This window comes from Polyodon spathula, chromosome 18, assembly GCF_017654505.1.
Source record: "Polyodon spathula isolate WHYD16114869_AA chromosome 18, ASM1765450v1, whole genome shotgun sequence".
In the NCBI taxonomy this organism is placed as follows: Eukaryota; Metazoa; Chordata; class Actinopteri; order Acipenseriformes; family Polyodontidae; genus Polyodon; species Polyodon spathula.
In genome coordinates this window covers 33,590,707-33,616,651 of record NC_054551.1, presented here as the reverse complement: position 1 = coordinate 33,616,651, position 25,945 = coordinate 33,590,707, and the positions used below count along the sequence as shown (strand labels likewise).

Sequence of the window (25,945 nt, the reverse complement as noted above, 5' to 3'; positions counted from 1 at the left end):
TCTAGCACTGCGAGAGTCGTACAACATTTTTTGGAATAATCACAACATTGTGATTTCAGATTATGAAAAACCAAACAGAAATTGATTAACCACTTTTCTTTTGGTCTACATTTCTACTTGACAGTATCTAACTATGCAACTGAACTTCTAATTCTAACTCAATTACTCTGATCAATATGTCTTTGTTACACAGTCTTGTTTCCAGTACCTTAGTAGTCAGACTGGTAGCTGAACTCCCAGCGGGAGGGAGCCTGGCTGGTCACATGACCTCGGAAGACTGAGTTAACAGAGTTGAAGAAGCTGGATTTCCCGGCACCAACCGGACCAACGAGCAGAACCCGAACTTGCGGGACCGTGATCACAGGTGGTTTGTAACGCCTGATGGTGTCAATTAACTCTTTCCTTTTCCTGATCGTGACAGAAAACGAATCATTGCTAGCAAACAAGCAGCAGACACACACTGCTGGGGAGCTGGTAAATTTGTTTCACAATTATTGAAGAAAGTGCTAATCATGGTTTGCAGTGAGAATATGTACCATTACTATGAATATATCTGCCTAAGAACGTATCTGTCACGTGATGGTGTTTTAAAAAATCCCAAGATGGATTTTAAAAATAAGGTTTACATATATGTAAGAAGCAAAACATCTTATAGTGTTATTTGGAAAGGACCTCCCTCGTAAGATCTACCATAAAATCGGTTTTAAATCAGGGCCCATGGACAAGAGCTCATTCCAAGACTCAACACAGCAGCTGAACCTGTAATGTCATGAAATCCCACTCACTCTGCCTTCCACTGGACAGTCCTCCACGGCTTCTCCAGGATATATCCAAAAGCTTAGGATAAAAGTAAATAAATCAACAAACAACATCTTCAGTACATTCAAAACAACTACATTCAATTGAGCTTCACAATACCATGAACAACTATCGAGGCACACAGTGCTGCAAGATCACCTGTGTGAATCACTGGCAAATGACTTTAAGGTAAATACTGCCACACTTGATAAGTCACACTTCTAGCTCTGACTGGGTACCCTACATATTGTTGACTCAAAGGACTGTTTGAACTTGCTTACAAGACTTTCTCTTAATGGCAAAGACATGAGGTACACTTACATTCGACTCGATACACTTCACATTCAGTGAGATTTAAATCACCCCCATGCAACTCTGCATCACTGAAGGTGTAATAGTTCCCTGGGTTTGTGATGACTGCTGCCACATTGCCATTAAGAAATACAAGTGCTGCCCCAAAATTTGGCCCGCCATTATTATCAAGGATGGCATATTGGGCATTGGCAACAGGAATCCGGAGAGGCTGTTTTTCTGGATCATTCGAGTTCCAGCTGAAAAGGAAGGCTTTCTCGTCTACCAGGTACTGCCCTGTCTGGGCAAAGCTCATGCTGGTGTATCCCCCGAAGATGAAGCCGGAGTTGTTGTACCCCACGGTAAGGGTAGGGCCTTGTCTGTCACATTTGTTGTGAAATGCTGCATAGTTGTAGCCATGGACGCTGGCTTTGTAAAGAAGGCTGATGTTCACTGGCTCAAAGAGAGACCGTTGCTTGTTTGGACAGATTTGATTTGACCTCGGACATTCTTGAATCTAGAAAAACAATTATGGGTTTGATAAGTAGCTTTAAATATGGATTAAAGTAGCAAACTGTCCCCCAGGCATTACAACTTGTGATAGTGTTCATTTCAACAGCACTGTGACTTCAATAAGTGACATGGTTGTTACTAGGCACAGCGCCAATGCGAATGTGTGTCTGAGATTGAACTTTTCTGATAAACTATTGTCACTGTCCTTGGTGCTAAAATGTGCAGTCACAACCTGGTTCTGTTTGCACAGAACAGCAGTAAGCATGGCAACTCTCCAGATGGGCTGGCTTCCCTAAGTATTCACTCCTGTGCTGTGTGATTGCAGCTTTGTCCTCCACAGCCACCATTTTGAAGAATCAATCTTAAATATGTTGTCCATTTATTTTCCCACACTTACAGAAACAAAATAAATAGTGTGACACATGGAAATCACATATTACAATCTATATGAAATCACCACATATACGGTTTAATACATGTATGAAACAATATAGGGCAAAACATATTTTAATGTATTACACAAGTAAAACCTACAATTACATTTTCTTCAAAAACCTAACCTTTATTTACATATATTATCCAAAAACAGAAACGTGCATCAGGAGTAAAATGCATTGTTAAGACGACAAAGAAATAATATTTGCATCCCAGTGCTAAAACAACCGGGCTAATCTGAAGATTTTGTATCCCCCTGATTTGGCAAGTACAAAATCATCCGCCATGCATTATGACAGATTAATACACGTGGAACGACTGTGGTACTAAATATATTTCAAACCATAAAAAACAACAACAACAATCAGTCGTTTATGAGTCATTTTTTAATTAATAATATTAAGTGTAGTTTTACTTACTTGTCCCAAATGAACACGCTCTTCCGTGGTTAAGATGCTTTTTCCACGACAATGGTACAAGTCTCGCGAAGTTGTGTTTTAATAGCTTCAGGAATCGAAACTTAATCTTAAACGAAAGTGGAGAAATGACAAGTGACGTTGTGCTTCGTATGCTGAAAATCGAAACGTTGAACGCTTCTACTTGGAAGCTGCGTCGAGTGTTGCTCGTTTTAATATGTGCTTTAATATATATTGCTACTTTTAAAATAGAAATGTTTTTATTGAACCAATGGTTAAGGTGGCTCTGTGTTCAGCGGGACAGTTTGGGATAGTTCAGGCTTTTCAACTCGTCACCCAATGCATGCTGTTAAGCGTAGTCCTGCTTCTCTTAAAGACAAGAATGATACCTGAGACAGGTGAGGCGTACCAGAATGCACTGCGGTGTGAGTTGAAAATCCTGAACTATCCCAAATTGTCCTGCTGAACACTGAGCCATGTGGTCACCTTACCAATAGTTAAGGTGACCCGATTTTTAAGTCCTTATGGAAATTTTGCGAATAGCATCAAAGCTACGGGGAAGCTCTAGGATTTTTATTTTCACTTTGGCAATGTTTGATCTAATATCATATTAAAAGTGAATGCAGATATTTGTCGTGATATTCAGAGTGGAATCTTTTACTTTCAGAAAAGTATGTCTTTTTCATTTAAGGCCTCGTTTTCATTCGAGATGTGACTGCGCAGCGGGGCTTGTGCGCAAGGACAGAGTCGCACCTGCGTCCGATTTTCAATATCAGAGTTGCTCTGAAAAACTAGCCTTGCGTTTGCTTCAAGTTTTGTCGGACCTTTGTGGGCGTTCCAGGCGATCTCTGATTTTTTGACCCATCTACGGCAGGCGTTTGGACATTAGGTAATACAAAAAGGCACAATAATGTTTACTGTTGAAAACAGTTTAATATTATCCACGTTGTGAAATGCAGTATGTTATATACATTACAAGAAAAAAACATAAACGATGACTTTCGCTTGTATAGTCATATCCGATAATGTTAATAATAAATGAAATAGCCTACAGATTAAAAAAAAAAAAAAAAAAAAAAAAAGTCTGCATTTGCACATTCAAAAACAAACCTGTCTGCATTTGCACATTCAAAAACAAACCTGTCTGCATTTGCACATTCAAAAATAAACCTGTCTGCATTTGCACATTCAAAAACGCTGGAGGAAAATAACCAGTATGAGGACTACTGCAACCTAAATACTAGGCTATATAGACAAAAAAAACCAACAACTTTGCAGTATTATATTCAATACCTTTATTATTTAATATCACCCCCGCATATTGTGATATCTTAGTAGTAGGCTATTGCTAATTTGCTAATATAGCCTACACATTGACAGATATCACATTCTCCTCCATACACTTACACGCATGCCAGACCTGCCTACATCCTGCCGACTTGCTTCAGTTGTGGAATGTTCCTCTGCGCTTGTTAATTGTCTGTGGGAGGCCTCCCTCCTGTGCCTCTCATTTTGTTTGCCAGTCTCTTTAGCACAGGCTTTCATATCACAGTGGCAGTGTGGTCCAGCAGAGACTTGTGATTATTCGATGGAAAATTGTATTTTTTGAACTTGGCACAAGACATTTGAAAATGGGGCTCTATATTCCCAAATTTGTTGCAATTGAATCAATCGTGGGGTTTCCAGGCAGGTCAATTTCCACGTGAAATGGCAATGTGCGTGCACATTTGGGAGAATTACTTGGGGAAATCAGGTTTGTGGCCAAAAAAAAAAAAAATACAATGTACAAATAATGAGTTTTCTAGAGAAAAAAACAAACTTGATAACGCACAATTAAATTATATTTAAAAACCTAACTTTTATTACACCCCTAACCCTTATTTAAATATATTATCCCATAAATAAGGGCAATTATCTGTATATTGTTCTACTATATGGCACCTATTTGCATGAGACATGAATACGAGGGTCAGGTCAATTAAACAACAGTGTGTTAGGAATAACAGATGTTCATTTTTATTGTTGTTCATGCAACCCCTTTTTCATATTAATACAGTTAAAGCTGTATATTCATCAGATGGTGTACGTACATTATATTATGATTAACCTTTACATGTATTAAACATCTTTTAATATGAAAATGGCAATAACATACAGTGTTATAGCAAGCGTACAGTGGATAATATTCATGATACTGTTGCAGTTTAGCAAGCAATGCATCTTCTACTGTGCTATATACCATGACTGCACCATGTCATTCAGTACTGATTGCAAATACAATTGATATCATTTTTTTTAAAGCTGTATGACATGTTTTTGCACATGCAATTATAAAATATTAAAACGGCTGTGCTCAGCTGCTAACAACGTTTTTTTTTTTTAAATAACATGGTTACAATTGGCATGGTACTTTTTTGCACTCAATCACTCGGGTAAGTTTATATTCATCAAAAAAAGCATTCACGTATCGCAGCATTAGATGTACTGCGCTCAGTATCAACACATCATTGTTGCCATTCAGCTCCAGCTCAGAAGAATAATTCTTCACAGGGACAATGCAAGAAACTGACATCCCAAGAAGTTTCGCAGCCTTTTGAATCTGTAAACAACAACAACAACAACAGCTTTATTAAGCATGCTGGGACTGGTGGGGGAAAAAAAGAAAACTTAGCGTATGAGCCCCAAAAGTTCTATTTAACTACATTTACTTCTTTCTGAAACATCAGCTGTGTTTATTTTGCACTGGTAATTCTGCCCTGTTGTCTCTGTCACTTAATATTGAACTCTCCTTTTTAAAATAGTTTTTACCTAAAACAGATCAGGACTGTAAAACAATAATTGAGTTCAATTGAAATAGTTTAAAGTATAAGTCGAAAGTAGTGATTCAAATGTAACATCACTAACTGGTACCGTCTCTAAACCACATTGTCCCTGTGTGCAAAAACTAAGTATGGATCAAGTGACGGGTTAAATAAAACCCTTGATTTCTGTCTAATAGATTTAGTAGACTTGTATTTTTCTAGTATCAATGTTTTAATTTAATAAAACAGTTTTCTTTTCAATGTAAAGGGAGGCTTCACCTGCTGCTGGATGCACCTGCTTCTGTACACAGATTTAACATCTTCTCCGACTGCATGGCAGGCTTCATCAATGTGGGTCAGCAAAGCAATCTGGTGAATGCCTTCCATACAAAACACAAACCAGGAATGCATTTAGAACACAGTGCTCCTAGAAGCTCCAGACCCTCCCACTGCCCTGTCTCTATTAGAATGGCTATTTGATATTAAGAGCTCAATTAGAAATATTTTAAGAGTCACAAGCTACTGTTGAATCAGTGTTGACATTTGCCTGAGAGTGAATTCCACTTGATTTCAGTGAACAACTGGGCCATTGACATCATCAGGGGGAAAACAAACTGCTTCATCTAGTGTAGGGCAATAACTCTTAATCCTTGTTTTATGTAGCTTTCTACTTACCTACATCACTGATCTCTGATCGGAGTTCCTGGAAGGTTTCTTCAAGATATTTATTGCAAATGTCAAGCTTGCATGCATCCAAAACAAATGCAACGCAGTGGATTTTATCTTTCAGCGTTGGGTTTTGAATGTATTTTGTGGCGCCAGGCTCAATGGCCTCTGATGGAATGAACTGGAATATAAAAACAAGATTACAGAATGATTATCAGTACATTGTAACATCGTAATGACTGTCAAATATCCCATGCACTGCATTCTCCAATGAGCCACTTAAAACATGTATTATGAAGCAATGCAAAAACACACTTTGAGTGGAAGAAAGCATTCGCAACAGTATTAAAATTAGCCTGATTCAACATTTGTATAGGTAAGGAGTGGCATAGTTTAAGAGAAGTTTAAGTGAAACATAAAACTGCTTCAGCCCTTAACTCATCTCTGAGCATTTTACAAAGCAACGATATTTGAACAACAGAACTCACTATTGAATGTGCCACTGAAAATCGCCTCAGATCATTTCATGCATATGGATTTTTTTCTCCACTTTCCTGCTGTACCTTGTATCCATCCTGCACATGTCCTTTCAGGACAGTCATTATGTCTTTCACGTTCACTCCAGAGCTCTTCGTCTCACCCAGCCCCATCATATCACAGAACACCAGGGGAATCCCACCACCCCCCACCTCTGCTCTGATGTTGTAAGACTTCAACTGTGAAGGGTGTGAATTAAAAGAAATAATGAAATTCAGAAAATACTGTTAAGGAAACTGATGTCCGTAAATGATACCAACTGCTATGCTATGTTTCTATTTTTTTATTGCAATATTCGAAAAAATTTCCTCACATGTAGCTCACACATTTATCAAGAGACACAACAATAGCACCAAGTTACAAACAGAAATCAGATAATGATCGGCTACCTAATGTTCTGGACAGAGGTGGTCTGTCATCAGCAGAGGGTTCAGGAAGCTGAACTTTGTGAACTGCTTACACTCCTAACAATATCTAAACACTATTTCTTGGTATGAGTTACAATGTTGTTCCAGACACAGAACATAAACAAGGTCAGATGTACCCCAGTTTATCAATTCCTTGTTCCTCTGTGTCCTGGGTTGGTTCAGTTGGAAAACAATCTCCCACAGTTTCTTACTCTAGAGCTGTACTTGAGCACACTGTTCTCAAGTGTGCTCACAATATTTGGCAACCTTCGTTGACCTCTACAAATTATATATCACTGTAGAGGAGGCTTACATTGCATCTACAACCAATGCAAGCATGTACTACAACTGAATTCACACAAAGAAAAACTGATACCTACCCTCTTAGTGAAGCTTCCTGGCCCAGTACCAACCATCGCCAGGTTGACTACTTGATCGCAGAATACAGAATTCACTGAGCTGATGAAACTGGACTTCCCTGCTCCAACCGGACCAACCAGCAGGACCCGGGCCTGGGAAACAGAGTCGACGGATGGCGTAAACAAGGTGATGTCCACCTTTTCAGACTCCCCCGTCCTGTAGGAGCCAGAAAACATGATGAACAGTCGATGCACAACTCAACCTGTTTGAATTATGTTGGGGTTACTGTTACGCTGCTGTTGAAGAGGAGGAAACATTTACCAAAGTAAAATTACTCAAGTCATTGTGCGTGAAATACCCTGGTATATGTGGTGTAATTGCAGGAGTTAAGTGAAAGTGGAGAAGCTTTAGAATTTAAAATAACACAAGAAAGACAACACTCACTCCTCTGTCCAAGAAACATCCCTCCAGGGCGAGTCCAGCAAATCTCCAGCGTCTAAAAGAAATCCACATGTAACAGGGTGCACACTTTTGCTGCACATTTCTTGTCTTTGGCAAATATTACCATAGCAAATAATTTCAATTATATATCATATTTCTTGTGCAAACATCCGAGGGCACATTATAGAAATAAACTGCTCGCTAGTGAAACCCCAAATCAAAGAGGTTTTGAGCTTAGACAGAAAATACTGATCGACTCAACATTCTGGATCAAATTTGGAGAGGTGTTCCAAAGTGAAGGAGCTTGAAAACTAAAATCCCTCAAACCCATGGGTTTTTAAACACGCTCCTGGAATTACCAAGAGACTATCATTTGCTGATCTTAACGTATGAGCCGGTTTATAGGGAATAAGTAACTCACACAGCAAGGCAGGGCCAGAATCATGAACAGCCTTGTAAGAGAGGAGCAGCATTTGAAATCAACGTGCTGCTTCATGGGAAGCCAGTATAGTGACCTTAAAACTGTTGAAATATGGTAAATAGACTCAGTGTGTGCAAGTATTCTTGCTACCAAAGACCAAAAGCAATATGAAAAATGGCCTGCTTCTCTTATCTAGCAAATTAAATGTGTACATACAGTAGTGCGCAAATATATTAGAGCACCCCATTGCTTCTGTTGTTTTTGATTTGTTGTGTAAATGAAATGAAACCACTGGAACTGAAAATCTGGGGAAATTGTCAAAATACCCAAATGTATAAGTGATTATATAATAACTGATTACTTGAACAGGCCAGACTTGCAATTCATTTAAAATAGTCAGAGAAAAGGAACACATAGCCTCATACGGTAAAATGCATGGGATTTTTTAAGAAGTTGTTTAATTAAAGCACAAAGTGGTCTAACACTTTAACACAAGAGTGCCTATTGCTTCTATATCACAGATTACTGACCAAAAATTTAAATTCTCACACCCTGAGGTTTTCCTGCAGGTAGGTATATAAAGGATATAAATGACAAATCTTCAGGTTTTAATACATGTGTACACTACTATACAGTCTATGTGCACACCACACACATACATTACAGTTTTCATTGTTTATAATAACTTAATTGGATTGCAATCCTGTTAAACATGCATGTACCTTGAACACGATAAACCTCTACATCCTGGAGAGAATATTGACCTTTTGGTAATGCTGATTCGTAGTTCTCATTAGAAGATACACAAACATAGTTCACGTTGTTATTTCTAGGATTATAAAAATGAAAAGCATCTCCAAAATTAACTGCAATGAAAAAAGTCAGAGCATTTTCAGGCTTCTTGACTAGAAAGCAGCTTGACTTTGTTTCATCGATTGTGAAAATAAAAGCTTTTTTATCCTTTATAGCGTTGCTTTGATATTTAAAACCTTGGCTTGTGTAACCCCCAACGATTAAACCCGAGTCCAAGTACCCCACGATCACAGTCTGCCCTTGCATGGTACATCTGGATGTCAATTCAGCTTTGTTGAAACCATGGAAGCTTCCTTTGTAAAGCAAGCAGAACTTCATATTGTCCTGAAACAGCTCTAGCAGAAGCTTTTCTTTCTGCTTGCTGAGTCTGGGCACTATTGTAGACATTCTGAAACAAAAAAACCAAAAATATCAAAAGCAGTGAAACACATTGTTAAGACATCAAAGAAATAATAACTGCATCCCCCAGATCTGATACGTGCAAAATCATCCACCAAGCACTGGGACAGATTATTACACGCAGAACGACTGGATGGGACTTGTGTTCTTCATTCTATCCAAACAAACAGGACCATTCAACTGTGAATTCCAACACTGGTGCTGCAGTGAATGTTAGACCAGGCTTGGCAGTCGCCATTGAAAAAACTATTTTGTGGTGTATTGTACAAAGAAGAATGAAGGTCCCACCCTGCTGTACTGTGTTGCTATTGCGAGGCAGCTTGCATGTATTTTAAGAGGTGACTCTATGGTCGATGCTGTATCTTTAAAAGCTAAATTAATTGGTCGGTATCAATGCTGTGGTGTTTTCTTTTAAAAATAAAAACACTTTAAAGCTATCTTAAACTGGAACGCTTTAATGGCACAACCACGTTGTTGCGTAAGGCATTGGTCCAGACATTCCAAGGGATGCAAAATCCCCTCGCAAACTAGTGCTTTTGCACAAAAACAAATATTTTCCAACACGGCACAAAACAGTTGTGCACAGTTGGAAAATAGCAGTTTTTTGCTCAATTCGCAAATGTGTTTGTACCTCGCAAAACCACCTGTGCATTCATTACCAATATAGAAACAAAAAGAAAAGGGAACTTTTGGAGAATGCAACTACAGGGATATTCTACGGATTGAGCCCTTGGGCACTGCGGCCCTTTGCCCGTGTGTGACTAATAAGCTAAATATTTAAAGGGCAATCACAGATTCCACGGAATTCAAACAGGTGTATCCGTTTGCTGGGAAGTAAGTTCATGAATTCTCTGCTTCGGTTTCATAATGTTGACAGGTGTCACACAAATATGAGTATGTGTTACCAGCAGGTCTATTTTCTAAGTTTATATTTGTGAAGTCCCACAAGTCCGTCAAACACACTGCACCCTTTCTGTGTGTAGCTGGTTCCTGCCCTTTGTCATTCATCATCACCTCTTTTAAACAGTAGGTTGGTTAATTGTCTGTGTTTGTCCATAGGCTCAATTGCAATTAAGTAGCACCCTGATGACTGAGGTAAATCAAAATCCAGCTGGGCCCATAATCCCCAAGGCACTGCAAGACAGGACAAGTTTGTAAAATTGACCCTTAACTTATAGAAATGAATCTGTAATGAAGTGTTAAACCTTTGCTACATTGACAGCGTTGCTTAATTAACCGAGGCAGCATGACCATACAACAGTAAAATGCACTTTTTATTATTTACATTAGCATTTATATGGGAGAAGAGATATATAGAATACAATGCAGAACCACAACTACCGCGCCTATATATTAGTTGACTTCAGCACACAGCGCAGATCGACTGCATTTAAACTTACAAAAAAATAAAATATCTGTTTCCTGCCAGTCAGCTCGCAGTCGCTCATCAAGACTATAGCCCCCACCAAAATATTATTAAACCGAGGTGAGAAAGTTTCAAAGAAAGCTGTCACTGTTTTTAGAATGCCTTATAAATTAAATACAAATAGACTTGAGGTTGTTTTGTTTATGTATGACACGTTTTGAGTTCACACCTCGTTACTGCTGACTGGGTGAGCGCGGAAACGCTTACTGAGTTAGTCTTTGCAAATTGTGACTCCCAGATTTAGGCTTCGGAAAGTTGGTAATTAAGTAGTAGAGTAGCGCATCAAAATCCGTTTTGGATCGGAATAAATACCCATGGGTGACACAGAGGGGTTCCGTCTCTGTGAGAATCATCTTTGAAATACCTGGCCCAAGGCGATTTAACCCCTGAAATACCACAGTTACTTATTCAATTTGTGTTACATTTGCGATATGCGAATAAGAAGCCATCTTCAGCATCGTCAGGATTTTCAGATTTAAAATAACCCTATTTTTCTTTTGCAGGACACACACAAACATACTATATATAACATGATATAGGTGTACGCACAACTCTTCTCCTTGGAACCAAATGAGAATTTCTAAACGGGTCGTCTGTTGGAGTACTCAGCTCATTTTATAATGGTTTTTTTTTTGTATACAGAGCATTCTAGAATAAATCGCAGCCAAAAATATGTTTAAATGTTAATGTGCTCGCAATATAAAATGCACCTAATTAGCAAGCTGTTTCACAATGTACCAGCACCCCTGCGTAGAGCGCAATGATTAACAAATATCCCATATCGTATCTGCCCCCATTCCACAAATAAACGCTTTGGATTTGTGTCCTTTCAAGTCTCAAACATAGAATCAGGTTCTACTGTATATTCAAAAACATAAAAATACAACACGATGTAAGGGGCATTGTTTTAATCAACACTTAAGTTTTACTTACCGGTCCCAAATGAACAGTCAGTCAGTCACGCTGCTCTCTCTTCGTGTGGCAACTCCGAAACTCTTTCCCCGACAGTGGTTTTATATAACAGCTAACTTTGGGAATCGAAACTAAAGCGGAGAAATAGAAAGTGGCGTTGTGTTTCGGATAGTGAAATCGAAACCTTAAAGTCCTCATTGTTTAATCATTTTAACTATATTTTAATACGTGCAGTAGAATGTGTACTTGTAATAAGAAACCGCAACAAAAGCTACTGCCAGCCCACTTCTACACGTTTTCCAGTTCCCACCGTGTTATTTAATCGTATTATGCTGAGTAAATGCATATTGATGTTAAAAAAACAGAATACTTTAAATTATTCAATTTGGCCCCCAAAGCATTCAGTAACAGAACTTTTCTTGTAAGTTGAATTATTTGATTAACATTGTATTTGTTAAACATGAGATTTTAGACCTTATTGACTCGCCCAGCAGGGGATTGTGAGAAGTGAAAATTCACTTAACCCGAACCCGATCTGAAGATCATTCGAAAACACAAGCAGTGAGCTGCAACGCCACAGTGCGCGTCGGTGTAATAATTAATTAAATTAACCCAACCCAATCTAGATTCGGGTTGGGGGTCCTAAAAGAGAAGAGAAATGAATAGATTTTGGCAGTGTGGCGATGGCAGCTTTGTGGATAGAGCACAGTGTCTTAATTTGGAATGTCTCATTCTCTCCGATTTGGTGGAATGGTCCGCTTGAGTCGCCTCACACTTCTCTCTCCTCACTGACTGCTCAGGCACCATGCGGCTGCGTTCCTGAACATGGTGAGCCAGGGCGAGTGGTCAAGGGCGTCTCTCATCTCTGCAGGGGCCCAGGGCCACTGCCAGCCCAACACGGCCCGCTCGGGGTGAGGCATCATGCCTAGGTGGCGCCCGTCCACGGAGCACAGCCCAGCGATGCCACGTGGAGAGCCGTTGGGGTTTAGTGGGTATTGCTCGGTGGAGGACCCCGAATCATCCACGTAGCGCAGAGGAACCAGAGACTGGGAGTCCAAGCGGTCCAGGAGAGCCAGGGAGCGGAACTGCACGTAGCCTGCAGGGGGAAGAGGGAGAGGGTGAGGAGGATGAGGGAGAGTGATAGGAAATGGGGTTGTTTGGTCACACTCACCCTCTCCGTGTGCCACCCAGGCGCCCAGCGTGGATCCCTCCATGCCGCGCAGCATCAGAGCCGGGGAGGGCAGCAGAGCCACGCTCACGAAGCGAGACTCGAAACGACCCGACTGGTTGTGAGTGAGCAGCACGCCCTGCACCAGCGAGCCCTACTCTGAGGGAGGGAGGGAGGGAGGAAGGGAGGGAGAGACAGCAAACAGTTACACAATCAGACCATGTACAAAACCAGATTGGTCTTTACAGAACTCCTCATGAGCCGACAGTGCGATAAAACATCTAGATATTTAAAATGAACAAATATTTTTAAGTCATGAGTGAGCACAATTATCTCTTAACAGATACCTGTTAATCTTTATAGCATGTTTCCTAGCCCTGCTCTTCAACTCCCCCGCTCCACCTACCCCCCCAGTAAGTACCTTTGGGATCTCTGTCCTCGCTTTCGGATCCCACCCAGCCCAGCAGCGCCATCAGCTGGCAACCGTTACACACGCCCAGACTGAATGTGTCCTCCCCAAACTGGGCGCGGGCACGTGGATTAAAGGTGACAGTAGCGGCCCAGCCTGGAGAGAGGAGAGGTGAGGGGTCAGATTAGATTAAGGACTTTGTTCAGTTAGGTAGTTATGAACACAATCTTTGATAAGTGTCTATTACATTTCTGCACTTAACTTATAATATCAAAGTAGACGCAAATAGAAAAAGCCTACTTTTTGAGGGACCTTTTCCCTGCCCTAGTTCTGCCAGTCACTTCTTGCGTTACCACTAACAGCACCCCACCTGAGCCTTCCGCTCACATGCCCTTTTGCACAAGGGACACCACACTGAGAACTGACCTTTCGCTGTGCCGGAACAGAGGTCCTGCGTCGTTACGTCCCAAACCTGAAGAGGAGGTACGGGTAATATTTACACTCGCACCCAAAAATCATGGAACAGAGATTCACCATACGAGAGTTTGAGATGCCACTGAGCGATTTACAGTCTTCCTGGTTTCAAGTCAGATCTGTGCAGTGTGTTAACTGGGCTTGGACAGTAGAGCGAATTCTCAAAGCCGACCCCCACGTCGAATGCTGTTGGAGGGCAAGCGTACCTCAAACCCGGCCATTAGCAGAGAGGCAACCATCTCACGGTCTCCATTACTGCCCTCCTCACGCACCACCGCCACTCGCGGACGCACCTCACCCGAGGACGGGAGCGAGTGGCAGAGAAAAGGAGAGGCAGCTAGTATGAGGATAACCTCTGTGTATTGTGTGTATTCAATGAACTGGCTATCTCGATGTTTCACCATTCGATAATTCATTCATTTAGCAAATTCACTAATGGGCAGGCATGAGGACCTTAAATTGTACACATGCTGCATGTTACTGTATAAAAGGCTCTTCACTAATTCACTGTTTTTAATATCCCACGTATTTTGATGTGTAACACAAATCGTGGTATGCAGAGGGAGCGCTGTACTGTGCTTGTATAACGTGCTGTGCAGACAAACACCCCTTGGTTTGAGACGGATGCAAATGTAAAAGCAGAACCTATCAGAAGGCAGACCTGTACATTTAAAAAAGGTCACACTGCTGTTTTAAGGTTGTTTCAATGACCCTATAGAAGTGCATGATGACCATTTAGTCTGCACAAAGGTTAAGATGCTTTAAAAGTTTCTGTCTCCTCTCTGTTGACCAAAGGAAGCCGAATCATGCCTGCTGTGGAGTTCTGCTGGCAGGAGACGCCCTGTTCCCTCCCTCCAGCAATGCTGAGCACTCCCTTGATACCTGTGTAGGTTGTTAGTACAGCTTCTTTACGCATAATCAATTTAGTTTACAGCCCTGTTCATTTACCGTAGGGTACATTCACCTACAGTATACAGTATTAGAAGTGGCAATACTGGTTGAATCATTTCACAACAACATTCTTTGGGGCCTGTTTTTTTCAATGTCATTTTAATTGAGGCAAACGTTACTATCATGTAAGATTTTTACTGGTGATTCCGCTCAGCAGCTGCACAAAACACATTCATAATATAAACACCCATTTCACTTTCTCTAAACTTAAGTCATTAAAATATTAGTATTTATCTTCAGCCCTGACGGAGTTAAACTACTGGCAGCAGCCTGTGGCTTCTTAATACCAGCAGTATAATTTTTACTCCAAAAAGAGTTTTAACCACCCTGTTTAATGAAATGTAGGAAAGGCATAATGCAGTATAGTTTTATAAATGATCAGCGAGGCAGGTAAACTGCCCTTACAGCACCAGCTTCTGCCCCTAGTTACACAGTACCCGCTGCTCCCGGTGTTTGACTCGAGAGCGCAGCTGCGGGTCTGACTCAGCTCAGCGGCCATGTTATTGGGCTTGTGAAATAAACACGGCAGCTCCGGTATCGACAGGTTATAAAAGCTAGCCTGCTTGTACGTTAACTCTAAGAAGACACTGGAAATATCTGGTCAGGAGCTGCAGGATGACACGTTGATTTGCTTGTTAAATATGGCCATCAGGTAAGACTGCATCTTTAAAAAGCTGTTTTGTACAGTGATGTCATGACAACTGCTCGGCAGTATTTGTGTTGACAACCGAACAGCTGTGTGAGGGGTACGGTAGTAATTATTGACAGCAGAGTTACACGCCCGGCTCCTTACACGACAAACAGGACATCGGAATGATATATATTATAAATTTGTGTTACAAACTTGATACGAGTTTTTTTTTTTTTTTAGATAGCAATTTATGTTAAAATTGTAACATTTAAAAAAAAAAAAAAATCAGCTCGGCTCGTTGTGTTATGTTGGCTGTTTTGGAAGTAAGTGATCGATCATCAAGTAATACACGTTGCTTTCTTTGTAATAGTTTTTTTTTTTTTTTTTTTTTGCTTTTGAATTGCCCGGAATGTCTTAAAATACGGTAGATTATTGTAGTATTTGTTTGTTCGGGTTTGTACAACATGTGTGAGCTGGACAGTGCATTTTATAATAATTGTAGCAAATCTTTTCTCATATTTGTTTGTTATTATTGCCATTTTTAGTCACACAAATTTTATGTTGAATTTGAAAGTGCAGATGGGTGGAAACTACCATAGGTAATGTGCATTGCTTAAAAACAGATTTATGATTACATCTAAAACGATTGCCCTTAGTATTAGCTTGCTGTGAACTGCATTACTTTTTGATCGGGCTAATGACATGGTTTGAGTAGTTGTTTGTATACAATGTGAATGCCTTTGATCACAAACCACACTCATTGAACTTTCCATTGTCATGCCCAATGATATTTCTCAGTGTAAACTGCTCTCGGATACCCTGGCCTTTGGAAGCCTCGTTTAAACATTCACTGTTCTTGTTGTAAACAGGACCGCGCTATTCAATTGAAAATGCAACAGCCTTACAAATCAGTAGACTGATGTCTGCATGTAGTCATTTCGAGTTTGAGATTGCAAACGGTTATTCATTTACAATTAAGGACAAAGGTCAATCAAGACCCCCCTACACTGGGTCCTGGAGCTGTTTAAACAGAGATCAGGAGGCAGGGCTAGCAGCTAGCTCTCCTTGCATACACATCTGCTGGGAACAGCCCCTGGTCGCTGGTGCACTTAACCCTGAACTAAACAACATAGAGAGCTCACACTTTACACGGGTGCTGAGTGATGGAATAGAGTCAAGTCCCTGTCAGCTGCACCTCTTGCTAAGTACTGAGCAGGCACAGATTCCTGTTGCATATCTTTTCTTTTCTCTCTGCATTTAAATAAGAAGAAAGCCCCCAGAAGGGAGCAGGCTTGTGGCAGGCAGTTCAGTAATGAGTTTCTGCTTTCAGGAATGCTGCGCTGTCCTGAGAAGGTGGGTGAGGAGGAAGAGAAGGAGGAGGAGGGTCTGAGTTGACGGGCCTGCTTGGCTGTCCACATTGTGTTGTGTGATTTCGGCTTCACCTCAAGTCTCCCCACTAGCATGGATCAGGACTACGAGAGAAGGCTGCTTCGGCAAATCGACTTCCACAATGTAGCAGACAACATCCCATCTTCAGTAAGTGTACACAGTGATACCTTGCTCATTAGAGTATTCCCTTTTATGTGAGACCAGTAACACCAGACTGAGCACATTACAGTAAGCGTGGGTTCCTATGCTGTCTTGTATCTTTATATATTTCTTGTTTGTTGTTTCTTGTGATGTCTGTACTCTGTAATAATGAAAATATCCAAAAATAAAAGCAAAAAATTCAAATAGAAACAAAAATCTTACCAAGTTAATATTGATTGGTTTTAGTTTGAATTTCTTGTTTTGTTCTGCTAAATACCTTCCAGCCCAGCTCTACTAGATAGTTAATAGGATTTACCTTCACGTGCCACCAGATGGCCATATTGTAATTTAATATTGCAATCGCTTCAATTGGATTTACTGGACACATGCCCCCGGTGCCCAAATAAATGATGCTTACTTGTTCTTAAACTGGGAAAATGAATTTGCAGGATTTCAGTCACTCGTCCAGCCTTTGTTTTCTCTAAGCATTTGTACTGTCTTATAAAAGAAGCCCGGTCCCTGACTCACTTACAGACCTCGCATGTCTGCCTTTTCTTATTTATCAATAATCAAATACAAAAAGTAAATTATGTGCAATTTAACATTTAGATGTGTTTGTTTCACAAATGCCATTCTATTCACAATTCCAGGCCCTGTTCATCTTTAATTGACTCGTACTGTATTTGCCAATTCTCCTTCAGACTGGATCTCTTGCTCTGTGCCGGTGTTTCTGTGTGATGTGTAAACGCTGCTTTTATTTCTAGTCTGCGTCTGTGAACTCTCTAGCCAGTCTGCACAAAACAGGAGATCGCTTCATACCAGCCAGGGCCGGGTCCAACTGGAGCATCAACTTTCACACCATAAACGTGAGTCAGTGAGCCCTGTGTGGACTTGAACCTGTAGCAGTGTCAGGGAAGACTGTGAAGCACTCTGTTATGCACATATCTGAGCTGGTGGTGTGTAAGACTTTACTGTGCCTTGGACAGCAAGATTGTGCACAGTAATATTTCAGTGTTATTTACAATAAATATTCTGCTTGAGTAAACTGCATATTCGGAATAGTGAGCTGCATTTAGAGTACATTGAAACATCCCTTAAAGGCCACCCTGCAATAAAGGTCATAGTTTCACAGTCCCAATTCCATTGACGTCAGTGTTACTAAACCTTCAATATTAACAAGCTTCTGTTAAGGCCACATTATTAAGAGCGTAGCATTCCCACCCACCCACAGGGAAAGAGATAGTGGTGGCTGGGCACTATGCAGGTTTGTTGATGAGGGCCTGCTCTTACCCCTCTCTGTAGGAGAACGGAAAATCTCCAAACCAGAACAGAAAGTCAAAGGAAGCCAATTCAGACAGCGGAAAAGGTATTGCTGGTTTCATTTTCCATCCTTCCATTTGAATGCCTTAAAACCAGAAAGCAGAAAAGACTTTGCAGCACACAGGTCAGGGGGAGGTAACCCGTCTTTGAAAAGTATATTCCAGGGTCTGTATGTTTCAGAAGATGATCATGAAACCACCACTTCCTCTTATCATGTTGAGAGTTTTCTTGCATGTCACACACCTATGTTATAAAAAGCTTGCGGTCAGCAACAGTAGTGCTTGAAGTGATGTGAGCTCATTTTCACTGCAGGAGCTGAGAACTAGCTGCTAGAAAGAACCTGTCATGTTCCCACCTGCCTTCTGTCTTAATTAAGGCCTGGCTTTTCATTCCGAGTTCTCGTTGTTCTGGGGAAAGGCTGTCGGTGACTGTCGACAGTGTGAACAAGTTCAATGTTTATCTGGGAGCCAAGAAGAGCGAGGAGATGTTGTCATTGTCCTGCCCTTTTCTCAAGAGGCTAATCTCTGATTTCATTGGGTATCTTATAATAGTGCAGCTGATAAAGCTTGCAATGCTCTAACCACTAACTGTGTTAGATCCATTACAATACACTTTCATTCTAAAATGCATTTTAGGCGTGATGGAGTAAGCTGGAATTGTGGGTCCGTGATCTGAAGCCAGTGCTCAAACTTTCATCTATAACTAGATCCAAGAAAGGATTAAAACCATCACTGTTTGATTGTTCTTTTTTCCTTTTAACAACTGCACCCACAAACTGCACCCGCTGTGATAGAACCTGGTCTCAAGGGGTATGTTACATTAGAAAGTTAATTCTGTGTCATAACTGGGGTCTGTGTTAAAGAGCTACATATAACCCTTTTAACTACATTATTCCCACTGGGTTCTTCCCCGAGGGCAGATGTATTGACCTTCATTATAAGCATGACTAAATGCAATAGGAAAGTCTGTGAAGGAGTAGGTTTATCAAGCACACCCTCCCCCTGGTCGAGGGCTGAGCTCCTCTCCTCTGACCTCCTGTCTCCTGCAGCAGACAGTGTTGCCTACGCTGCGCTGCTAAAGAACGAGCTACTGGGAGCCGGCATTGAGAAGGTGACTGACCCCCAGACTGAGGACCGCCGCTTCCAGATGCCCATGCAGGAGCGCAGCAACCTGTTCAGGGTGAGAGCTGCGCAGAACACAGCCATACACATACATGTACACACGCACACGCACACGCACCCACAGCACAATAACAAGACAGTCATCCAGAACTACTCAACTCTCAATAGTGCTACATTTAGAAATACAAAAAAAAACTTCATAGATTCAATGACGTTTCCACTAGAAGTCTTTTACAATGTCTTAAGACATTGAACCCCTTTAATTTTAGTATTTCTAAATAATAAGAGAGTACTGTGCCAAGTATTAACTAAAGAATAAGAATTCAGAACTGTAGAAGTACATACAGTCTGTCTGTCAACCTTGCTGTCATGCTTTTCTTAGCAGAATTTGATCTTTGAGGATCTTCTTCTGGAACTGAAATGTAATGCATGCTGCAGATGTTCCTCGTTGTATTTTATCAAGATAGCGCCACTTGTGTGCTTTACAGAGGGTACAGATTTATATATATTTTTTATTTCTCTCCCTTCAGTATGCTTTGAACTGCAAGAAAGCACCAGTTGACGACGGCAATGAAATCTCTCCCTACTCGCTGTCCCCCCTCAGCAATAAAAGGTGAGTGTTGGGGTGGGCACTGTGGTGCTCTGTGCTTTTCAGTCAGTCCTTCACACGGCTCCTGTTCTCATTGGAGACCTGTGGGTCCTTGTAACTGCTGCGGCATCCTTTCCAGGGCCATAGCAATGACGGGAGTTTTTTTAAGTTAATATGCACTGTTGACTTTGTCTCTTGTGGTGCGTACTTGAGTCTTGTGAGCAGCAGTCAATTACACAGCTAGAGAGACTAAAATAATGTATGAACCAGCCTTAAAAGTGTGTTATTTAGAACACTTTGGCATGAGCAACAGGATCGCGAAGCAAAGCTGATAATACATGAGTGTATATCCTTGTTTTAATTCTAAAAAGAAGACAACATGCAGCTAAATGAAAGTATCCACGTCTTTTGAATTTCTGTCAGTGGGACTTCTCTGTGGAAAATAAGATACTGGAATGAACTGAAAATCTCATTCTGATGGGCTGAGAGAGGCTTTGTGATCTATACTTTAAATGTGAATGTGTGTTGCTCCATCGGTGCAGGATGTCCTTAAAAATGCAAACCCTGTTAAAACCACGAAGAACCGGATTTAACTGAGTCCTATAGTGAAAGCCTAACAAAGCGCTATAAAGCAGAGTGAAAGCAGTGGTTAAGCCTGGGTAAGCATTGTAAAGCCCAGAGAGGTTTGTGTGTTTTCAGTCACAAGCTGCTGCGCTCTCCGCGGAAGCCCACCAGGAAGATCTCAAAGATTCCCTTCAAGGTGCTGGACGCTCCGGAGCTGCAGGATGATTTCTACCTCAATCTGGTGGACTGGTCCGCCTCAAACGTGCTGAGTGTGGGGCTGGGGGCCTGCGTCTACCTGTGGAGCGCCTGCACCAGCCAGGTGAGCCAGGGGAGCCAGGGGAATGGACAGGAAGGGGTGGGGACACTACTGAGAGAACTATGAGGTTATAAAGAACTGTCCTGGCTTATTGAGTTTAATATACTAAGATCTGAATGAAGCAGGCCGGTGTTTGCTCGGGGGTTTGCAGTGTTGTGTTGCTGGTGTTGGCATGACCGCGTCTCTCCTCTTGTTTCCAAGGTGACGCGGCTGTGTGACCTGTCGGTGGACGGGGACTCTGTGACGTCGGTGTGCTGGAACGAGAGGGTGAGGGAGTGAGGGAGTGAGGGAGGCTTCACACTGAAGCTGCTGAGAGTAGTGGGAAGAACAGCTCCAGTTTGTGTTGGAGTTCTGGTGACTGCTTGACTCGGGCCTGGTTGCTCACTTGATTCCTTGCCACTCTGCAGGGGAACCTGGTGGCTGTGGGAACGCACAAGGGCTACGTGCAGATCTGGGACGCTTCGGCCGGGAAGAAGCTGACCTGCCTGGAAGGGCATTCGGCCAGAGTGGGTGAGTGAAGGCAGCTGTGGACCTCCGATTAGACATATAGGTGCACAGCAGGGTTATACTGTGTATTTACCATGGTATGCCATGCTTTTTTAATATGCTTTACCATACACCTCTGGGTATTACAGCATTTAACAGTGCTTTATTACACTTTGATATGCTTTTAATCCTTTCTTGCATGGCAAACTCAAATGGGGACTAGTCTTTATATGGGGACATATGGAAGACAAATGCATGATAACCTCCTATGAGGCTCCCACAGCCCCCAGGTTCCTCTATAAAGCATTAAAAAAAAACCTGAAAATATTTTCAATGAAAAATGTATTTATTATGTGTTTTTATTTATTTATTTATAGTTATTTTTAATATTTCATTCATGAAAAGGTTAATATGGTCAACTTTTATAAGGGAACTAAATAAATGCAATGACTAGAGGTCTTTTTCAATGCTTTTTCAAAAGCTTGTCATTGAATGTATGAAATTTGTTTTAGTATTTGGCACTGTTCAGTATCTTATATTCGCTCATGATGATGATGACGATTGTGTGCTGTTCCTGACGCTGTGTATCGGCCTGTTTCAGGAGCGCTGGCCTGGAATGCAGAGCAGCTGTCGTCGGGCAGTCGGGACAGGCTCATCCTGCAGAAGGACATCCGCACCCCACCCCTGCAGGTAGAGCGCAGGCTGCAGGGGCACCGGCAGGAGGTCTGCGGACTCAAGTGGTCTCCGGACCACCAGCACCTGGCCTCGGGTGGCAACGACAACAAGGTGTCTGTCTGTGTGGCAATCTCCTCCAACTCTTTTATTTATAAGCCTTGTACACTATAGCAAAAAAACCCAAAAAAACAATGTTTAACATTTTCTGAGAAGGACAACATAATTCCCATGCTACTCATAATGATAAGACAGCATTCTGTGAATGCTTTGTGTATTCGTACGCTTTGGAAGTGGTTGTGGATGCTAACAAGGATCCTGAAGGATTTTTTGTTATACTAGATCAGTACCCCTGATACTGATACAGCCGTCTGAAATATGTATCTGATGGAAATTATATTTCATTAAAATAAGCTATATTGTACAATTTGTACAAGCTGATTTTCACTCACTCAAGGTCAGAGCGGCCAGTAAACCATCTCATGGCAAAGCCACTCTGACCTCTGAATCGTGGGGTGGATATCAGCTTGCATCGTACAACACACTATACGATATTCTGCATGTTCTGCGTTGCTTGAGCCCTCTGGTTCCTGAACCCTGCTGGCTGACCCTGTGTCCCCGTGTCCCTGCTTCTCTGTCCCCCTGGCAGCTGTTTGTTTGGAATAACTCCAGCCTGAGCCCGGTGCAGCAGTACACTGAGCACCTGGCTGCGGTGAAGGCCATCGCCTGGTCCCCCCACCAGCACGGGCTGCTGGCTTCTGGGGGGGGCACTGCTGACCGCTGCATCCGCTTCTGGAACACGCTGACCTGCCAGCCCTTGCAGTGTGTCGACACGGGGTCCCAGGTGTGCAACCTGGCCTGGTCCAAGCACGCCAACGAGCTGGTGAGCAAGCCATCCATCCCTCCATCACTTTCAAAAGCTTTTCCCAGCCTCGGACAGTCTGAGATCAGCAACTGGATATTCTAGATTCTATAGTATCTGTGGCCCCCTGCTGCACTGGTGTACTTCACAGCCAGTTTCTCACTGCTTCTCCATCCTACTCCACAGGTCAGCACTCACGGCTATTCTCAGAATCAGATCCTGGTCTGGAAGTACCCCTCACTCACACAAGTTGCCAAACTCACAGGACATTCCTACAGAGTCCTCTATCTGGTAAGAAAACATTCCTCTAGCCTTTATATCACCAGGCGAAACCTGAACTCTCATGCAGCATGCTTATTGGAGTTTTCCAGGAGCAGCTAACGAAGCGATTTGTGTCCGCTAGGCTATCTCTCCCGATGGGGAGGCGATTGTGACCGGCGCCGGGGACGAGACCCTGCGGTTCTGGAACATCTTCAGCAAAACCCGATCCACCAAGGTAAGAAGCCTTCCCCTCCCTCTGCCCTGACACATGGCCTGGCAGACTGACTAGAACTGGAACTCAGGAAGGTTGGACCAGTCCAGCCAGGCTTGAGGGTGAGGCTTGCCCTGCTCTCCAGGAGCTGCATCGTCTGCATAACTGAGCGTTATCTCTTCCTGGAAACCTTTAGTTGGGTCTCATATTTAAAATCATTGTTGGATCTGATGGACAAGAGCAGCTTCCTTAACAGGTCTGTACTGTAGCCACCTGATACACACAGCAGCAACATCTGTGAGAGATGCAATTGTTTTAGTAGACAAGTGTATCTTCAAGAAGGCATTGTTCATATTATATGTATGTGTGTGGAATAGTGACAGCTAATGGCCGTATTGGTAGACATAGCGGTGTAGAAAACAAGGACACGTTATAGCAGTTTAGTACTCGGTTCAGTTCACTTGGTTTTTATATGCCAATGTATTTCCGTGTTTTTTTTAGGAATCCAAATCCGTCCTGAATCTCTTCACGAGGATTCGATAGGGAGGGAGGGAGAGCGGGCTCCGTCGGACCACAGCAGTGTATGCTTGGAAGCAGAGAAAGCCTTGTTCTGACAGCACTGGGCAGAGAAAGGGCCTCTAACCCCGCCAAGCAAGCGGTCAACAATACCGACTCAGCCGCCTGGACTCTGCAGTGCCACAGTCTAGAGCTGACCAGTGAAGCCATGGCCAGTTCCCAGCTCATTACTTACTGGTTTGCCAGTGAAATAGTCTACTGGTTTTTTGTTTTGTTTTTTTGTATTATTTTAATCTATTTGGGTTCTAGTTAGACACATTTTTTTAAAAGGCACTAGAAAAAAACATACAATTATTTTATTGTATGGACAGTTATTATAACAAAGGAGGTATTTTACTTTGATTTCCATGGATCTGTCTCCAAGGTGTTCTGCCTGACAGTGTGTATGCAATAGCAGACTTCTTCCTCTTGTATCTTTCCATACCCTTGCAGCTGGAAAATGAATATCCCTGAAACTGCACCCTGCGCGAGAGTGTAATGGAATGAAACAGTGCTGCAATACATCTACCTGTGAGCCCTTTGAGGACTGTGGCTTTTTTAAGCAAATTTTTATTAATTAAATCAAGTTTGCAGTTCTTGAAACCCTGTTTTAGAAAAAGCTTATCATTTTTCAAAGCACAGTTTGACATAGGATAATGTTTATCACTCTTCAAAACAGTTCTTAAAAAAAAAAAAAATGAAATAAACAAACAAATAAAATAGGCAGTTTGGTGACAGCACCCTGTAAAAGCAGAGGCTTGTCTGTAATGAAACCACCCTGTATAACAGCAAAAAAAAAAAAATCAGTAGACCAACCACGCTCCTAGTTTGTGCAAAGGTAGCCTCTTTCTCTCCTCATCAAAGTAAGAAACTCTGAACACTAACTAATCCTACTGTACCCAAGTTGTTTCTGTGCTATTTCAATAACAAACCAGTGTTGAGATAATATTCAGCCTGGTGTCACTGCCCATTTTCCATTGGCTAAATTACTCCTAAAGCTACACAGTTTCAGGGAGATTCAGTCCTCCTTCCGGACCTACAGGCTGTAATAAGTATGCATTATTTGCATAGTGAGAAGTCTGCAGCGAGCATATCACCTGTTAAATCTCTAGTGTGACTATATGGGCCAGAACTAAACTAGGATGTGATTGTTTCAGAGGAACCTCACAAAAGTGAACAAGTATAGCATTTTCCTACTACCAATCACCCTGACTGCAAAATAAAAAGGCAGATGCATTAGCAGAAGAGAAGAATTTGTTTTATATATATATATATATATATATATATATATATATATATATATATATATAAAGATAACTTTTCTAATTTACTTTCTTTTTTTCTTTTTTTTCCCGGTACTTGAAAAATATAATTACCATAACTATAAAAAGTATTTACCTTTTTGAAAAAACAGAACTGATTACATATTTATTTTCTGGTTTGTGGAAATGCAGCTGCTCGAACATCCAACAATGTATTGCAGTTCAGAATTCATTTTGAAAATGTATGATTAAAAAAGGCAAGAACAATAACAGTGAAGCACATAACCGTGGAACTCCAGTCAGGGCCCCCTCAGGGTACGGTCAGGGCTAGCAGAGAGGCAACACTGTACTGCCTGGGGTAGGCGGGATCAATGTAGTGTAGAACAGGGGATGGAACAGAGCACTGGCTTTATGCACAATAAACACACTTGATTAAAACATATTGAGTAGTTATTGAAGTGAACTCATTCCTATTACAAAAAAAAAAAAAAAAAAAAACTTTTCTTTATGGTGACAAGCAACTTTATGTCATTGGGTACAAAAACTTGCCTGTGTGATTTTGTGAGGCTTGCAAATTCTAATGATTCAGTAGAACTGTTTAAGGAAAAATCTCACAAAATATGATGACTCAAAAGATCAAACACACACACTGCCTAATTTTTAATATATATATATATATATATATATATATATATATATATATATATATATATATATATATATATATATATATATATATATATATATATATATATATATTTTATATATATAATACTTTTTTGATCCATTTTTAAAAAAATTATTTACACAAAATTTTTTTACATAACCCACATACCCCCAAATTACAACAGGATGCCTTCATGTACGTTTTACAATTCAGACCCCTCACATCTCAGCTCAGCCCAGCCACGCTCCCACTTTGTTGCT

The 25,945-nt window shown here is 41.4% G+C and overlaps 3 protein-coding genes across 5 annotated transcripts; 1 reads left to right on the top strand and 2 right to left on the bottom strand.

Annotated features, from left to right (window-relative positions):
• Positions 1–110: 110 nt before the first annotated feature.
• On the bottom strand, positions 111–2,324 carry LOC121330737 (interferon-induced protein 44-like). Its single transcript, XM_041277459.1, has 4 exons — positions 2,310–2,324; positions 1,120–1,606; positions 786–837; positions 111–408 (listed from the first exon to the last, which is right to left on the bottom strand). The coding sequence occupies exons 1-4, from the start codon at positions 2,322–2,324 to the stop codon at positions 210–212; spliced, it is 753 nt and encodes a 250-aa protein (XP_041133393.1). The 3' UTR covers positions 111–209.
• Positions 2,325–4,453: 2,129 nt separating this feature from the next.
• LOC121330983 (interferon-induced protein 44-like) lies at positions 4,454–12,942 on the bottom strand. Its single transcript, XM_041278041.1, has 9 exons — positions 12,808–12,942; positions 11,658–12,732; positions 8,809–9,287; positions 7,669–7,720; positions 7,245–7,440; positions 6,484–6,636; positions 5,930–6,101; positions 5,534–5,634; positions 4,454–5,052 (listed from the first exon to the last, which is right to left on the bottom strand). Exons 3-9 carry the CDS (start codon positions 9,284–9,286, stop codon positions 4,846–4,848), a joined length of 1,359 nt encoding a protein of 452 aa, XP_041133975.1. The 5' UTR covers position 9,287; positions 11,658–12,732; positions 12,808–12,942; the 3' UTR covers positions 4,454–4,845.
• A 2,199-nt stretch (positions 12,943–15,141) lies between these two features.
• LOC121331043 (fizzy-related protein homolog) lies at positions 15,142–24,959 on the top strand. 3 transcript variants are annotated; one of them, XM_041278168.1, is made up of 14 exons: positions 15,142–15,290; positions 16,600–16,805; positions 17,564–17,665; positions 18,102–18,165; positions 19,171–19,298; positions 19,771–19,853; positions 20,529–20,712; positions 20,911–20,976; positions 21,117–21,219; positions 21,797–21,981; positions 22,517–22,750; positions 22,916–23,020; positions 23,133–23,225; positions 23,703–24,959. In XM_041278168.1, exons 2-14 carry the CDS (start codon positions 16,731–16,733, stop codon positions 23,742–23,744), a joined length of 1,464 nt encoding a protein of 487 aa, XP_041134102.1. In that variant the 5' UTR covers positions 15,142–15,290; positions 16,600–16,730; the 3' UTR covers positions 23,745–24,959. The 3 variants fall into 3 exon arrangements, with proteins under 3 accessions (XP_041134102.1, XP_041134100.1, XP_041134101.1); XM_041278166.1 differs by having other exon boundaries at positions 19,168–19,298; XM_041278167.1 differs by lacking the exon at positions 15,142–15,290 and adding an exon at positions 15,515–15,592 and having other exon boundaries at positions 19,168–19,298.
• Positions 24,960–25,945: the final 986 nt, after the last annotated feature.

Excerpts from the sequence above, each read along its gene's own strand:
- LOC121330737 (XM_041277459.1), bottom strand. Across the intron at positions 838-1,119 it reads TGAAGTGTATCGAGTCGAAT|CTTTTGGATATATCCTGGAG; the intron begins GTAAGTGTACCT and ends TTTTATCCTAAG. Across the intron at positions 409-785 it reads ACTGTCCAGTGGAAGGCAGA|GAAAAGGAAAGAGTTAATTG; the intron begins GTGAGTGGGATT and ends TGTCACGATCAG.
- LOC121330983 (XM_041278041.1), bottom strand. The coding sequence starts at position 9,286 with ATGTCTACAATAGTGCCCAGACTCAGCAAGCAGAAAGAAAAGCTTCTG. Across the intron at positions 7,721-8,808 it reads AGAGGTTTATCGTGTTCAAG|ACGCTGGAGATTTGCTGGAC; the intron begins GTACATGCATGT and ends GATTTCTTTTAG. Across the intron at positions 7,441-7,668 it reads GATGTTTCTTGGACAGAGGA|GACGGGGGAGTCTGAAAAGG; the intron begins GTGAGTGTTGTC and ends TGGCTCCTACAG.
- LOC121331043 (XM_041278166.1), top strand. The coding sequence starts at position 16,731 with ATGGATCAGGACTACGAGAGAAGGCTGCTTCGGCAAATCGACTTCCAC. Across the intron at positions 17,666-18,101 it reads TCAACTTTCACACCATAAAC|GAGAACGGAAAATCTCCAAA; the intron begins GTGAGTCAGTGA and ends CCCTCTCTGTAG. Across the intron at positions 19,299-19,770 it reads AGCGCAGCAACCTGTTCAGG|TATGCTTTGAACTGCAAGAA; the intron begins GTGAGAGCTGCG and ends CTCTCCCTTCAG.